This window comes from Brassica napus, chromosome C1, assembly GCF_020379485.1.
Source record: "Brassica napus cultivar Da-Ae chromosome C1, Da-Ae, whole genome shotgun sequence".
Taxonomy (NCBI): domain Eukaryota; kingdom Viridiplantae; phylum Streptophyta; class Magnoliopsida; order Brassicales; family Brassicaceae; genus Brassica; species Brassica napus.
The window spans coordinates 4,345,304-4,359,004 of record NC_063444.1 but is presented as its reverse complement, the minus strand read 5'-3'; the positions used below and the strand labels follow the sequence as shown (position 1 = coordinate 4,359,004).

Here is a 13,701-nt window from a genome sequence, read left to right as displayed (position 1 = left end):
GTTAAGTAATCATTCATTCTTGTGTTTACTCTGAATCAAAATTAAAATAGTAGTATCAAACAACTTCAATATCTTTATTAATTTAGTTGGTTTATCAGGTTCAGTATATAATAAGTGGGTAACCATCTAAGATAAAATAATATTAACTAAATCAAAGAAGCTCTCACATAATCAGGCTCTCAAAGACGAGATAGCGTTACATTTAGGTGATTGTCAACGTCTGATAGGTTGGTTGTCTGCACCTCCCTCATGTCACGCATACGTTCCCAAATGACTTCAAACATATCATAATAGTGATCATGAGTTTGTATCTCCTTTTTTGTTTCTTTGATGGAGATTAATTATAAGGAGATAAAAAAGAACTGAAATGGGAAACAATCGAGATCAAAAGTGACAAAGTTTATCAAACTAATGATTATTTTCGTTTTTTTTTTCGAACACTTTTTGTTGCATACAGGTAGCGTTTTCGCCGAAAGCTTGATTTACATTCGGTTACTTTTTCACACCTAACCTTAACTGTAATCATTATAAGAGCTACAAGGAAAAGCTCTTCTTCAAGGAATTTTTTTTTTTAATTGAAAGTAAACAATAAATTTTCTTGGAGAAATGGGAACTATGATGGTTACTCATGAATCATGATAAGTGTTTGGTCTCTTTCTTTTTTTTTTTTTTGCCAACTGATATTATTATTAACAAGATCTAAAAATTACATAAAGAGCCATAAAAACAAAAGCTAAAAGACCCAAAGGAAGGGCAACGACAAAAAGGACAAGGCCCAAAAACTCAAAAGGAGGGGAATACATCTGTTGTACCCACGTGTACGAACATAGCGACACGCGTTACCACAGAAACCGCTACCTACCACCGCCGGAACAGGGCTTCACACCGGAACTCTGTACTACCGGAGACCAATCTCATCGGAGCAGAGAAACTACCAGCAATAACCCGATGCGGTTGAGTGAAACACCGAGACAATCACTTCGCCGAGAAGAAAACTATTCGAATCCATTGAAACTTCCACAATCTAACTTCCACCGCCTTCACCGATCTTCGCCGGAAAACAACCGGCTGTCCACCGAAACCAACGATCAAAGAAACCCACAACGGTTTCAACAACATACCCCATCATCGCCTAAGCTATCTTCAACGAAACCAAATCGCTCACCAAATCAGAGACGCTAGCAATCATCACCGGAGGTGATGACTCTAGAGACGAAAGCCGGCCAGCCGGTGCTGGGTTAGCCACCGATTGCCAGAGTCGAAGCCCGACCTCTCGGAAATCTTATGCCGGAAAGGAACCGGCGTTCGATAAACAAAAAACTCTCATCTCATCCCTCTCTGTGAAAGATTTAAGAGAGAGAACAGAGAGGTAGAGAGAGAGAGTTTTTAAAATCGGCCGTAAGTGTTTGGTCTCTTCTATTTTTTCTTTTGTTTCTTCTTCTACTTCAGAAAATAATATTTACCAAACACTTACGATGGCTACTGGTTAGCCCCCAACTAACTTTCTCTACATATATGTATCTATTTATATAGTTACAATTAGATGTCTTTCATATCAAACATATTAAGAATCTGAAACCACATGGATTGTATGTTATATATTTCACTTTTTTTGCTAAGATATATTTTTGTATGGGATATTATTTCACTTGACACATCAAGATTCTAATTAATTGCTAATTGCATTGTTTATTCTCTTAAAGGGTTATATATGTTGATTACCCTCAAAATCGTCTACACGGTTTTTTTTCTAAGCCTTCATCCATAAAACAGTTAGAAAAACAATTGCCTCGATATCTTGATTTTCTTATCAATAAATTTCACTATTTTGGTCGAGTCTGGTAAGCGATGATGACATTATAAACACTGTAATGAGTATGATGGTGTTTAGAACATTAATACCTACAAAATTTTCATAATAGTAAAAAAATCAACAAACCCGTTTTAAAAAAGAAGTTTGCACATGAGATGATTCGGACATATCATATGATCTTAAGCTTTCTATATACCTTTGTCTCTCTTTCAGTTGTGTGTCCCTTGCCGTGTGGTGTCTTGCTCCCACTTTACTTCCACTTGGACTTCTATTAGTTTCAAATATTAATATTGTGTAGATGTCTTTTTCTTTCTTTTGTGTTGGCTACACATGTACGTACTGCCAAATTATTCAGAATCATTGAACCTAGCACACGTCTCTTACTCGTCTAGTCGTCCGTGGTCCGTTCGTGGCTTCAATTTCTCCAGAAATCTTAAGATTAACTTTCATACATACGAACAAGAGTTATTAAATCTCACGTTGCTTACCGAGATATTGTTTATGTAATTATGTTACATTTTCTCAAAAAATGAAAAATAAAAAATAAAGAATATTGTATTGTTTTATAAGCATCTACAAATGAAATATGATACTTAGATACTATTCGGATTCTTATCTATAGATTTGTATCTAATTGCTCATGTGGAGTATTCTATATAGAAAGAAAACAAAGGAAGTCAATTATACGTTTTTGAAGAAGAGTAATAGATAACAATGACTTTGATGAAGATATATATATATATATACTTTGATGAATATATATATAATTATATATATATGTTATTATCATTAGTAACTACTGGTATAAAACTACTACTGTAATCCTCATATATATATATTAAGTATATGCAGGAATGAAAGATAAATTAATCGTTGTTTCTCGGTGTGATTATGTATAGCAGGCAAGAGTCAAATGATGAATATTCACGTGCTTTATGTTGACCACACTAGAAACTAGAGTTATTGTAAATGACATGTCTTTGCAATGTTTTTTCGTTTGTCCAAACCTTGTCGCTTAGTTGTTTAGTCAAAAAAATATTTCTCTTTCTCGTGTTATAATATGAAAAGTGAAGAACAACAGACTGAAAACTCTTAAACGTATATATAGAGTCAGTATGATGCCATAGGCCCATAGTTTTTAGCCTTGTTCAATGTTCAGCAAACTGTTTGCATGGATGATGGATGTGATACACGTTTGATAGATAACAAAAATGATTTGATGTTAGAATCAGTTATTGAAATAAGGAGAACACACAAACAGTATGTATTAAGAACCAAATTGTGACAATTTCCCCCTAGGAAATTAAGGTCAAGAGTGATCAGGAAACCAAAAATGTTTGTAATTTGTCAAATCCTCTAGTGTTATAGCTAGTTCAAACATGACAGATGTGGCCCATTTGCCGATGCCAGCATTTGGTACTTGACAATGGGATATCCTGGCTTGTATGTCAAGTTAAAGAACCTCAAAGTGTTGAATCTACAAACTTTGGTAGTAGTAGTAAAAGGTGTAAAACTTCTTCTTTTGTTGAATCTACAAATCTATCTGTATAAGATACAAAGTAAAGACAGCAAAAATATATCCATGTTTTCAAGAGGCTGCAGGTTAGCATCTCCGTCCTGATGCTATCAATGTCAAGATTTCATTCTATATCAAATTATATATGATCATCATGAGCCCATAGAAATGGCTAGTGGCATCTCACTTTCATGTGAACCGACGCTGGATGTTGACATTCGTTTCTTGGATTGGTTCCCTTCCATTGACATTAGAATATGGCCTTGAGGACGAGCCATCGCCTCAGGTTCATCATTAGGAGACTCTAACGATTGCTCGGGGGGGTCAAGTTCGCGTGGCTTGGCCTCTCCATTGGCACTGTTATTGTTACCACCGGATCCAATGACCATCCTGAATCCAAAAGTGCGTGAAACAATGCGGTATGAAAATGTTAAGATCCAAAAGAACCAAGGAAGACAAACAAAGAAAATGCCGATGTAAGCGAGCCAGATTGAAGGGTAAGGAAGGACTGTGTATGCAATGAGACAACCGCCTCCGACAGCAATCGACAGGAAAAGAAATACGGTAATGAGACAGATGAATGCCTGCCCCGCTCGTGGATCTGGCACAGGCATTGTTCTTTTAAAGAAAGATCAATCTTAAAGATGATGAAGGATCAAGAAAACGCTTAGTGGGTTACTATATATATCATCCTCCATTTACGAAATTTCTCTTTCTTCTTTTTCTTCTTCTCTCAAAACTTTTTTTTTTTCCAAATGAGGTTGATAGGTTGATGAATATCAGCTTGTAACAAGATGAACAGAATAAATCCCACACACAAAAAAGGAAAAGAGCGTTGAGGAGAAAGAAAACAAAGATAATATTTCTGTTTTCTTTTGTTTGTGTGCGACTTATAATTTGAGCCATCAGTCATCTTTTTCATTTCGTTTTCTCCATTTGCCATTCCATAGGAGAGGGACGTCCGTAGATAAAGGACCTATAACACTAAATGTCGTTGGATTCAAGTTTTTTGCAATCTAAATTAATTTGAGAGATGATATGTACTCATGTGTACGTGTAAACTTATATTATACCCAAAACCTTACTTTACTATTTTTATCATCAAAATATTATAGACTTCGCTAGTTCTTGAGATTTGCTTTCTATATTAAACATGGGGTGTGGAGAGACTGTAATTCTTGCAACTAAACTCATTCTAACTATATGTTTAAAATCCAAATGAAACAAGATTTAAAATGAGTATGTTCCAATTTTATGGATTTATTTTTTTATGATATTCATTATTTTACTTGATAATGTATTTTGTTAACATTAATTTAAAGCACAAATTCAAGAAATTTTATTCCATTATGCTTGTTTCTAAAAGAAAATTTTGAAGTCCTGGTCTATTCTCAACCACAATTAGAATGGGACTTTACTTGCAATTTATATCTGCTCAAGTTTTACTTGATTTCATTTGTGTAGGAGGATTAAAAGAAGATTTCTTTTTTAACTTAGTCCTGGCTACCTTAAGTGGCTTGAGACAACAAGATTGTATTTTGTTTAGTCCTGACTAACCTTATGTGGCTTAATACAACATTGTTGACCAGTGACTACAAAAATAAAAGCTAACAAATTAGGCAGTGAAAAACGAGTAACACGTGGCAAATTTTCTATCTATAGCCGTCACAAGAATAAGCAATTGCGGGACCCACCCAATATATCAAGAACTACTGGCTGTCCGCCAGCGAATTAATTATAACATTTACTAAAAAAACGAAATGACTATCTCAGCCCTCCTCTCACACACACAAAGCGGTGGGCTGTTTTGGACTTTTCAAACCCTTTCCGGTCAAATCACAACAGCGCGTGGCGTACAAAGCGTAATACTCGCGTCGCTAGCCGCCAAAAGAATCCTCCTTTTCAATCAAATTAGATCTGATTTCTAGGGTTTGCTGATTCTCTTTCGCGTTCTGGATAATCCTCTGTGAAAAGAAAAAAAGATCCAAACTTTTTCTCTCGTATTCGTGATTTCGCTATCGAATTGGTTTAATCTGAATCTGGGATTTGATCAGGGAGAAAGGGTTTCGTGTATTGATGGTGGAAATGAGGAAATCTGGAGTTATGAGAACAGAGTCCGAATTGGCGTCGAAGTGCCGTGATGACCTCCCGGTGAAGCTGGAGATCGCTGAGGATGATTTGGAAGAAGCGCATGGGCCTCTCAACAAGCGATCTAAGGTTTTTTCTTCCTCTTATTCACCCAATTAGCTCATCTGTTTAGAATTCGATTGAAAAGTCGATTACGTTTTGTGTTTTCTCATAGAGTTTGCGTGATGTATCTCTTTCTTAGTTATGGAGCTCAGGGACTAGCTCGTCGTCAATGGCACCGGCTAAGTATAACCCGCTTGATGAGCCGAGTCCTCTTGGATTAAGCCTTAGGAAGAGTCCATCTTTGTTGGATTTGATTCAGATGAGGCTTACGCAAAAAGCCGCTGATGCAGTTGGCTCTGGTGTTAAGAAAGAAAGCAAATGCATCACTGCTGCTGCATCAGCTGGAGCTACGTTAGCGCCAGGAAGTATTGAGAAGCTTAAAGCTTCGAACTTTCCCGCAACTGTTTTGAAGATTGGGAAGTGGGAGGTGAGCCCTGTAAATTTTGGTATATCATGTTGTTTCATTGTGCTTTCAAAGATCTGATTTTACATGGTTCTGTTTTCTTTTTTAGTACAAGTCAAGGTATGAAGGTGATTTGGTGGCCAAGTGTTACTTCGCAAAACACAAACTTGTTTGGGAAGTGTTGGAGCAAGGTCTTAAGAGCAAGATCGAGATCCAATGGTCAGATATTGTGGGTTTACAGGCAAAGTGTCCTGAGGATGGACCTGGAACATTGACTCTCCTGGTACAATATTCACTCACTCATTCTTGCATTAAATGCTCCCTTTCAACTCTAATATCCGGTTATTTTCTGTTTCAGCTTTCTAGGCAGCCATTGTTTTTCCGGGAAACAAACCCACAGCCTAGGAAACATACTTTGTGGCAGGCAACATCGGATTTTACTGATGGACAAGCCAGCATGTACAGGTATAGACACTTCTTGTGGTTTGAAACATTAGTATTTTGTGGCTGAATAATGTTTATGTTCTAGCTTGAGCTGACGATAGTCTCCCTGTGATCTGTTAGGCTGCATTTTCTGCAATGTGCTCAAGGGATAATGAACAAACATTTCGAAAAACTCGTTCAGTGTGATCATCGCCTCTTCCATCTTAGCCGTGAGACAGAGATAAAAATGGACTCCCCCTGCTTTGATGCACGGCCATCTATCTTTGAGGATCCAAGTGAATCAAAGGGCTATCCTTTTGGGAATCTGAATCTTAGCACAGGTCCTTCAATATCTGGGACTCATAATTTAGCATCTCCCGCTGGTGCTCAGTCATCTTCTGAACATATGTATCTGTCTCATGAAGCACCATCTCCCAGCTCAGGTATTTGGAGTGTTCTTTTCCTTTTCACTTCTACAGAGCCAAATTTTGATTGTTTGCTTCATTGATCTCTAGTGATAGATGCTCGCGGAAACGAAGGAACTGGGGGTGTTGAAACAGTCAACTCAAGAAACACAACGGATTGTGGTCAGATGGGAGCTCCTGGACTACGCCAATCTATGTCACTGAGCGATTTCCTTGCAGTTCTCTGTGATTCAGACAACACAACGCATCCGAATCAGGTTGAAAATGCAGCTGGAGTACACCCGTCTATGTCAGTGAGTGATCTCGTTGCGTTCTTATCAACTGATTCGAGTCAGCTAAAAGTACCTGGACTACAGCAATCCATATCAGTGAGCGATTTCGTGGGACTTCTCTCTGATTCTGCTGGTGGAAATCATCCGGAGCATCTGGAGAAATTTGAGAGCTTGAAACAGCAACTGCTAAGTGATAATATCCAGTTCGATACACCAGATGAGAAGTCTCTGATGCCAAGGGTTAATTCTCTATTCAACCTCTTGTACAAGGATCCCAACGTCGCTGCAAACTCACAGCTCAATACTGAGACCTCAGTTGGATTGAAGTCTGAACTCAATGATCTGAATGGGACAGTGTCTGCCAACAACAACAACAACAACAGAGTTCTTGATCCAGCTTCCAGCAGCAAACCACAGGGCATGTTAAGGAAAGACTCGTTCAGTGATTTGCTCTTACACCTCCCCAGAATCACATCCTTGCCAAAGTTCTTGTCCAACATTTCAGAAGAAGATGGTGATGCATATAAATAGATAATTTCTCTAGACTCGGCCTTTCTTTTCAGGATTTGGCAAGTATAGGAGATCTGTACTATTAGCTTTGCTGTTTTTTTTTTCCTCTTGTAAATCAAATTCATCTCTTGGTAACTAAAACCCCACAGGGATATGAAGAAAGACGTTTTGATAATGAATTTGTTTAGATCATCTTAATCATAAAACAATGTCTCAGGAGACGTAGGCATTCCATTATTTATCCTAAATTTATCATCTTCATATATATTTATATTGTTCTTTTATTACAACACATTTTAATAAAGCAAAGCAGAGTATGTACGAGGATAAAAGATTAAACTAAGATCAGTGATCATCAGCTGTACAGAAAGAAAGAAGATATGAAATAAAATACTTTTAGAAGGAGACAAATGAAACCCAACATCCACAAATCAAACGAGGGGCTGTCTGGTTATTGATGGTTATTTAACTATTTACATTTTTGTTCTTTTCTGGGGAGGGGTTTCTTCCATCACATCAATCTGCTGTAAGAACAAGCAAAAGGATCAGGAAGCTTGTTGATGAATAGCAGTGTCAGGAAGCATTGCTATTGTCACTATGAAGTATTCACATCCTGATGAGAGGCCATAAGGGTTTGTTGTCGTTGCTCCTGAAGACGATGTTGAAGACATTGAACTTGATGCCAGGTTTCTTGAGCCGAGATAATCTCTCTTACCAGCCTCAGGAGTTGCAGACGCTGAAAGTGTCTGTGCCTGCTTCACTGCTTGGCGCTCGATGTGGACAATCTGTCCAACGATGTATGTAGGCCGGATCGGGAGGTGATCTGTGAACAATGCCTCGGATTCAGAGGACAAGTAGTAGTTTGGGCAGTTTCTGTTGATTGCCTCGTAATGCCCTGCTTGATTTAGCACAAATGCTGCTATCTCATGGACTTCAAGACGACCAAATGATATCTTTTCCTTATTCGCCTGTTCCACAAAATGTTCAAAAACGTTTAAGATGCATCCATCCCCACAAATGAAATAACAAACGCATATTCTACCTGCTTCCCAAGTTGGTGCTTAGTGTACAATGTTTTCACTAGCTCTCTCTTTTCCTTCAAGTCCTTTATTGTCTGTTCACTTGTAGCTTCAAGGTTTCGGCACTTCTCAAATAACTCCTCTCGGTTTTGGGAGAGGTAGCTAACTTTGTCTGCCAGAACTCGGATGCACTTCCGGAACTCAACAGTGCCATCATCCTCATTGTCATTAATGGAGCTGTGAAGGAGAGATGGCAAATCCATAGAAAAATATGAGAAACCAAGAGCTTTAAAAGTGGATATAACAAGAGAGGAAGAACACTAATAGGAACTTACTTGTCTAAAGCTTGAGCCAAAGTACGCAAGGAGTCAGCAAAACCAGCGACACCACCACCAGCACACACAGAGCTCCGGAATCTTTCAAAGAGACCTCTCATCTTCACAGCTGATGCACGGAGTGCAGTGTACTCAGAAGCTCTACGATCAGCAGCACAAAGATGGGTCTGGGCTTCTTCTCTAGCTTCATGTAAGCAGTTCTCCAAATGCGCACAATTCATCTACAACCAAGACAGCGGTACTTACCACATCAGAAGAAAACATTTAGGGGATACAATGGGACAGTACATAAATTATCTGGTGACACAGAAATAGTAGAACCGTTCTTATTGTGTCTCTAGATCTTTCTATATAAAATGTCTGCCAAATCACAAGCATCAAAACTGCTCACACCCCTCTTGCAGATTGTATTAGTAACTAGCTAAGAGGAAAAATGTACTCCAACAACTTAACTGGTTGGCTTCAACTAATTTAGGCATTACACAAAAGCATATTGACCCTTTCCTAATGGTCATTACCTTTCAAACATCACAGAAACTAGACCTGATCCTTAACACCTTCAATACTAAAAAATTGACGTCGAGGACAAGCTCCTAATCTCACAAGCGTTGGAAAGATTGCAGAAATAAACAAATAAAAATTATGAAATAGCTGCAAAACCTGAGATTCTTCAAGAATTTTCTGATTCATTTCCAACTCTCTGCTCAGGCTGGCTACCTCTTCCATTGCCCCATTTAGCTTGGACTCTGTTTCACTCAGTTTATCGGACTTCTCCATCAGCTCACTTTTAAGTTCCAAGATAAAATCATCACTGTGTTTGGTATCTAAACCTATGTTAGTTACCACATTATTACCCAATGATTTTGTTGGGCTCTCGGCAGTCGAACTGTCACTTAGAAACACATTATCCTTTCCGCCTTTCTCATTGTTTTGCTGGCTCTCCAGCATCGATGAATCAAGCGGATGATGACTGAGCACCTGAGAGGAATCCACCATGTTCTCATCCATACCTTCCCTAGCTTTACATGGCTGCTTGCTAGAAAGATTTGAAACACATGAGACCTCATCCATGGGCTCTGAACCAGATACATGAGCTTTGTTGCCTTTTTCTTCCATAAGGTTCAAGCCAGACACATCCTTACTATTAACATATCTCTTTCCTTGTAGATACTCATCATTGAGACGTTGCTCCAGTTCACGGATGCGCTTCTCATATGAATCACAATGCCTTTGTTTCTCCTTGAGCATGGACAGGAGATGTTTCTCATACTCGTCTTTCGCCTGCAGCGCCTCTGCTGTCTTCTCTGAGGCATTTTTCAACAAATTTTCCACTTCACTTCCATCCTCCAGCACATCGTATTCAACCTGTGGGCCTAACGAACATATCCGAGAGATCGCAGAAGCGAGTTCAGCTTTTAGTTTCGCGTTCTCAACTTCCATCTTGCTGGTCCCTGCTATCTCCACTAACTCAGAAGCCTCTAGGATATCTTCAAAACTGTCTTTGTCTAAACTTATCTCCTCAGCCTCAGCGGAAAGAGAGCTATCACTAGACATCCCCAGTGAACTCCTCGAGGACGCAACCTTTGAATGTAACCCAACCAGATACTCAGGAGCATATCGATCAACGTCTGCCATTTCAATATTGATCAAACTAGTATCATAAGGAGATACATTAACATCACACTGAGTGGGAGTATCATATAAACCCATTGAGGACAGCACATCACGAGGTAAGAAAGGACCATGAGTTTTGAGAAACTCCTCGCGTCTCCTTACCTCTGTTTCCCTCTTCATAGCAAGCTTCTCTGCCAATTGCCCAGCCATGCCCATGTAAAGCTTCATAGAGGATCTCCTCCTCACAGCCTCTGCGAGGCAGGCCCTATAAGCGGCGCCAACACCACGGACGAGCTTCAGGTCAGCGAACAACTCATCCTGACGCACCATCGCCTCTCTGAAAACAGGAAACTGCAACTTCGCATCTTTGATGACGTATGTGACGTACGTTATCTTTTGCATGCAGCTGTGCACAAAGATGTTCATCTCATTCTTCTTGCTCTTGCAAAAATCAAGCAGTTCCGAAATGGAGTTGTAACAAGCCTGCATCTTGGGGAGGTGATTCTTGTCATGCACTTCGTACATAGGACCAAGTGCTGAAACAGCGTCATGAGGTCTGAGAGATGAGGACGATTGGCTAGACATGCAATCATCCACAAGCTTCTTAACCGTATCGACATCTTTGCTGAGAGACTGCATTATGCTCTTCTGCTCGTTAATGAATCGCTCGTGGTCCTTAACAGCCGCTTCTAAGCTCTTCGTCGTTAAGGAGTCTCTGCAAGCGAACAGCTCCTCAACCTTGCGCTTGACCTCCACAAACATCTGCTGGAACTGAGCAATCTTATTCTCAAACTGCTTATGAGAGATTCCGCAACTCTCCGCAGCCTTTTTGAGGTTATCTTCCTTGACAAAGTCCAACAAGCATCTCCTCGAATCGGTTTGGAGACAAGGGTGGACCTTAACCGACCTGAGTTTCTCAACATCCCTTCCGAAATTCATCAGCAAGTCAGAGTGGAGGCGGTGCTGATGCTTATACCGCTTCATGAACTCGAGAAAGTTCTGAAAGATCACCCTGTAATACTGCTCCAGGTTCCTCGTAGCGACTTCAACAGCTCTCTGCTGCACCTTCTGCTCTCTCGTCAGCCTCTCGCAGCTCTCAAGCCTCACAACCGTACAGTTATAAAAGGCTCGGCCTTTATGGAAATGGTAACGAAACTGCCTCTCGTACAAAGGCAAGGCCTTTAGAGCCGGATCCAACGCGTCGTCCAAGGGATGAAGCTCATGGACTGGAGCAGGAGGCAAAGCATCATCAACCTCCTGTAAATCTACATCTTCCGGTGAGGGAGGATGAGAGCTGCTTTGAAGCATAGACTTGTTGAAAACAAACACTTCTCGACCGCTTGAAGGAAGTCCGTAAGCAGAAAGCAGCTTCTGAGGCTCGAGTTTCATGTCCAGCGAGAGGAGAAGCTGGTCAGAGAAGCTAATCCCGGAGACAGATTCAACGAAACGCATCACGGATTCAACTGGAGTCGTCTCGCTGCAATTGAATTCAAATGTATGTCCGTTCTCCGCCACGCAGAGAATCAGCTTCCCGTCATCACAAGTGAAGCTTGCGCTCATCGTAGCCAACCTAGAGAGATAGAGACAAGGCAACCAAACCAAACAAAGACTAAGGCTTTCTATCTATATCTTCGATCCTTTGACCCAGACTACAGATTCGTCAAAGACTAAACCTTTCGATGTTTTCCAAAGTACCCACCACGAGATATCCTCAAATTCTCCAACTTTAAGCCAATTTCGCCTTCGTTACCCAGAAAAATTAGTTTTTTATATCAAAAGGAACGAAATTGAAGCAAACCCTAGAAGACGTGATGCGACGATTGCGTGAAGAGACGAGTGTCAAAGTCGAACAAGGATCAAACTTCTCTTCACGAAAACCCACTAGATTTAAACAATTAATATTCCTCAATTTTTCTTCTACGAAACCTCAAAGGCTTTCTTCTTCCTCCTCCTCCTCCTCTGAGCTTCTACAACGATTTTTTTTTTCTTTTTTCGATAATTTTACACGTTTTTTTTTTAAATTGATGGAAAGTTACGGAGAAGCTTCGGATGTAAGTTTAGTCTCTCACGCAAGACAGAGACGGAGGAGACCCTTTTGTTTTGTTTTCTCTTCTCCCTCTGTAGAAGAGAAGAACAGATAAAGCCTTGTTTTCACGGGGAGGTACAGTAACTCTTCATTTATTTCGATTTCACCCCAATAGTTAGATCTATTAAAATATAAACCTTCTATATCCTCAACTCATCATATCCAATAGTTATCAACTTATATCATGAATGGATCTAATAAATGTTGAGGATAATCTTGAAAGTAGCTTAATCCACAAGCTAACTTAAAACTAGATTGATTAGGAAACACATCTTATTTAGGAGTTATCTAAATAAGATATACCTAGTGTGTTTAGGAATATAAAAGTCTCTATATAAGAGAATGGTGAGATGTGCCATTAATGAGTGAGTTTAGAGATTGATTTGTTAGAGCTTAGGTTTTGAGTGATTTTCCTAAGTTAATAAGAAAGGATTTCTTATATACATTGGTCTCTAATATCGTGTGATCAGAACAATAATTGGTATCAGAGCAAACAAAAGAAAGAACTACAACTATGGGTGATTTATCAACCATCGTCAACAAACCTAAAGAGATATCCTCTTCCACGATCAGCTGCCCTATGCTAACGTCAACAAATTACACAGTATGGGCGATCAAGATGAAGATACTTCTTAAGGTTCACAAAGCATGGGATTCGTCGAAACTGAGTCGACAGAAAGTGAGAAAAACGACATAGCGATTGCGTTACTCTTCCAATCCATACCTGAAGCCCTTATTCTCCAGCTGGGAGAGCTTATCTCGGCAAAACAAGTCTGGGATGCGATCAAGGCTCGACATCTAGGAGCAGACAGAGTCCGGGAGGCAAGGTTGCAAACCCTAATGGCTGAGTTTGACCGCTTAAAGATGAAAGACAATGAATCAATCGATGACTTCGTCGGCAAGCTATCCGAGATATCATCAAAATCAGCTGCTTTGGGTGAAACTATTGAGGAAACTAAACTTGTTAAGAAGTTTCTCAAGAGTTTACCTAGAAAGAAATATATACTTATGGTAGCTTCGTTGGAACAAGTCCTTGATCTAAAGATTACAAGCTTTGAAGACATAGTAGGACGTTTGAAAGCGTATGAGGAAAGA

At 39.6% G+C, this 13,701-nt stretch overlaps 3 protein-coding genes across 4 annotated transcripts; 1 reads left to right on the top strand and 2 right to left on the bottom strand.

The window, feature by feature from the left end:
* Positions 1-86: 86 nt before the first annotated feature.
* LOC106355754 lies at positions 87-4,564 on the bottom strand. The gene has a single exon (XM_048745306.1). It carries the CDS (start codon positions 3,941-3,943, stop codon positions 3,482-3,484), a length of 462 nt encoding a protein of 153 aa, XP_048601263.1. The 5' UTR covers positions 3,944-4,564; the 3' UTR covers positions 87-3,481.
* Positions 4,565-5,220: 656 nt separating this feature from the next.
* On the top strand, positions 5,221-7,744 carry LOC106434423. Its single transcript, XM_048745304.1, has 6 exons — positions 5,221-5,546; positions 5,659-5,946; positions 6,032-6,205; positions 6,281-6,387; positions 6,487-6,788; positions 6,861-7,744. Exons 1-6 carry the CDS (start codon positions 5,406-5,408, stop codon positions 7,571-7,573), a joined length of 1,725 nt encoding a protein of 574 aa, XP_048601261.1. The 5' UTR covers positions 5,221-5,405; the 3' UTR covers positions 7,574-7,744.
* Positions 7,745-7,933: 189 nt separating this feature from the next.
* Positions 7,934-12,628, bottom strand: LOC106434435 (autophagy-related protein 11). 2 transcript variants are annotated; one of them, XM_013875309.3, is made up of 5 exons: positions 9,761-12,628; positions 9,567-9,652; positions 8,907-9,127; positions 8,595-8,808; positions 7,934-8,520 (listed from the first exon to the last, which is right to left on the bottom strand). In XM_013875309.3, exons 1-5 carry the CDS (start codon positions 12,078-12,080, stop codon positions 8,098-8,100), a joined length of 3,264 nt encoding a protein of 1,087 aa, XP_013730763.1. In that variant the 5' UTR covers positions 12,081-12,628; the 3' UTR covers positions 7,934-8,097. The 2 variants fall into 2 exon arrangements, with proteins under 2 accessions (XP_013730763.1, XP_013730762.1); XM_013875308.3 differs by having other exon boundaries at positions 9,567-12,628.
* Positions 12,629-13,701: the final 1,073 nt, after the last annotated feature.

What these genes read in the sequence shown, in the direction of transcription:
- LOC106355754 (XM_048745306.1), bottom strand. Translation starts at nt 3,943, where the DNA reads ATGCCTGTGCCAGATCCACGAGCGGGGCAGGCATTCATCTGTCTCATT.
- LOC106434423 (XM_048745304.1), top strand. Translation starts at nt 5,406, where the DNA reads ATGGTGGAAATGAGGAAATCTGGAGTTATGAGAACAGAGTCCGAATTG. An exon ending in CTCTCAACAAGCGATCTAAG is followed by an intron (nt 5,547 to 5,658) that starts GTTTTTTCTTCC and finishes TCTCTTTCTTAG; the next exon opens with TTATGGAGCTCAGGGACTAG. An exon ending in CTGGAACATTGACTCTCCTG is followed by an intron (nt 6,206 to 6,280) that starts GTACAATATTCA and finishes TTTCTGTTTCAG; the next exon opens with CTTTCTAGGCAGCCATTGTT.
- LOC106434435 (XM_013875308.3), bottom strand. Translation starts at nt 12,080, where the DNA reads ATGAGCGCAAGCTTCACTTGTGATGACGGGAAGCTGATTCTCTGCGTG. An exon ending in AAATTCTTGAAGAATCTCAG is followed by an intron (nt 9,128 to 9,566) that starts GTTTTGCAGCTA and finishes TCTTGGTTGTAG; the next exon opens with ATGAATTGTGCGCATTTGGA. An exon ending in AGCACCAACTTGGGAAGCAG is followed by an intron (nt 8,521 to 8,594) that starts GTAGAATATGCG and finishes TTTGTGGAACAG; the next exon opens with GCGAATAAGGAAAAGATATC.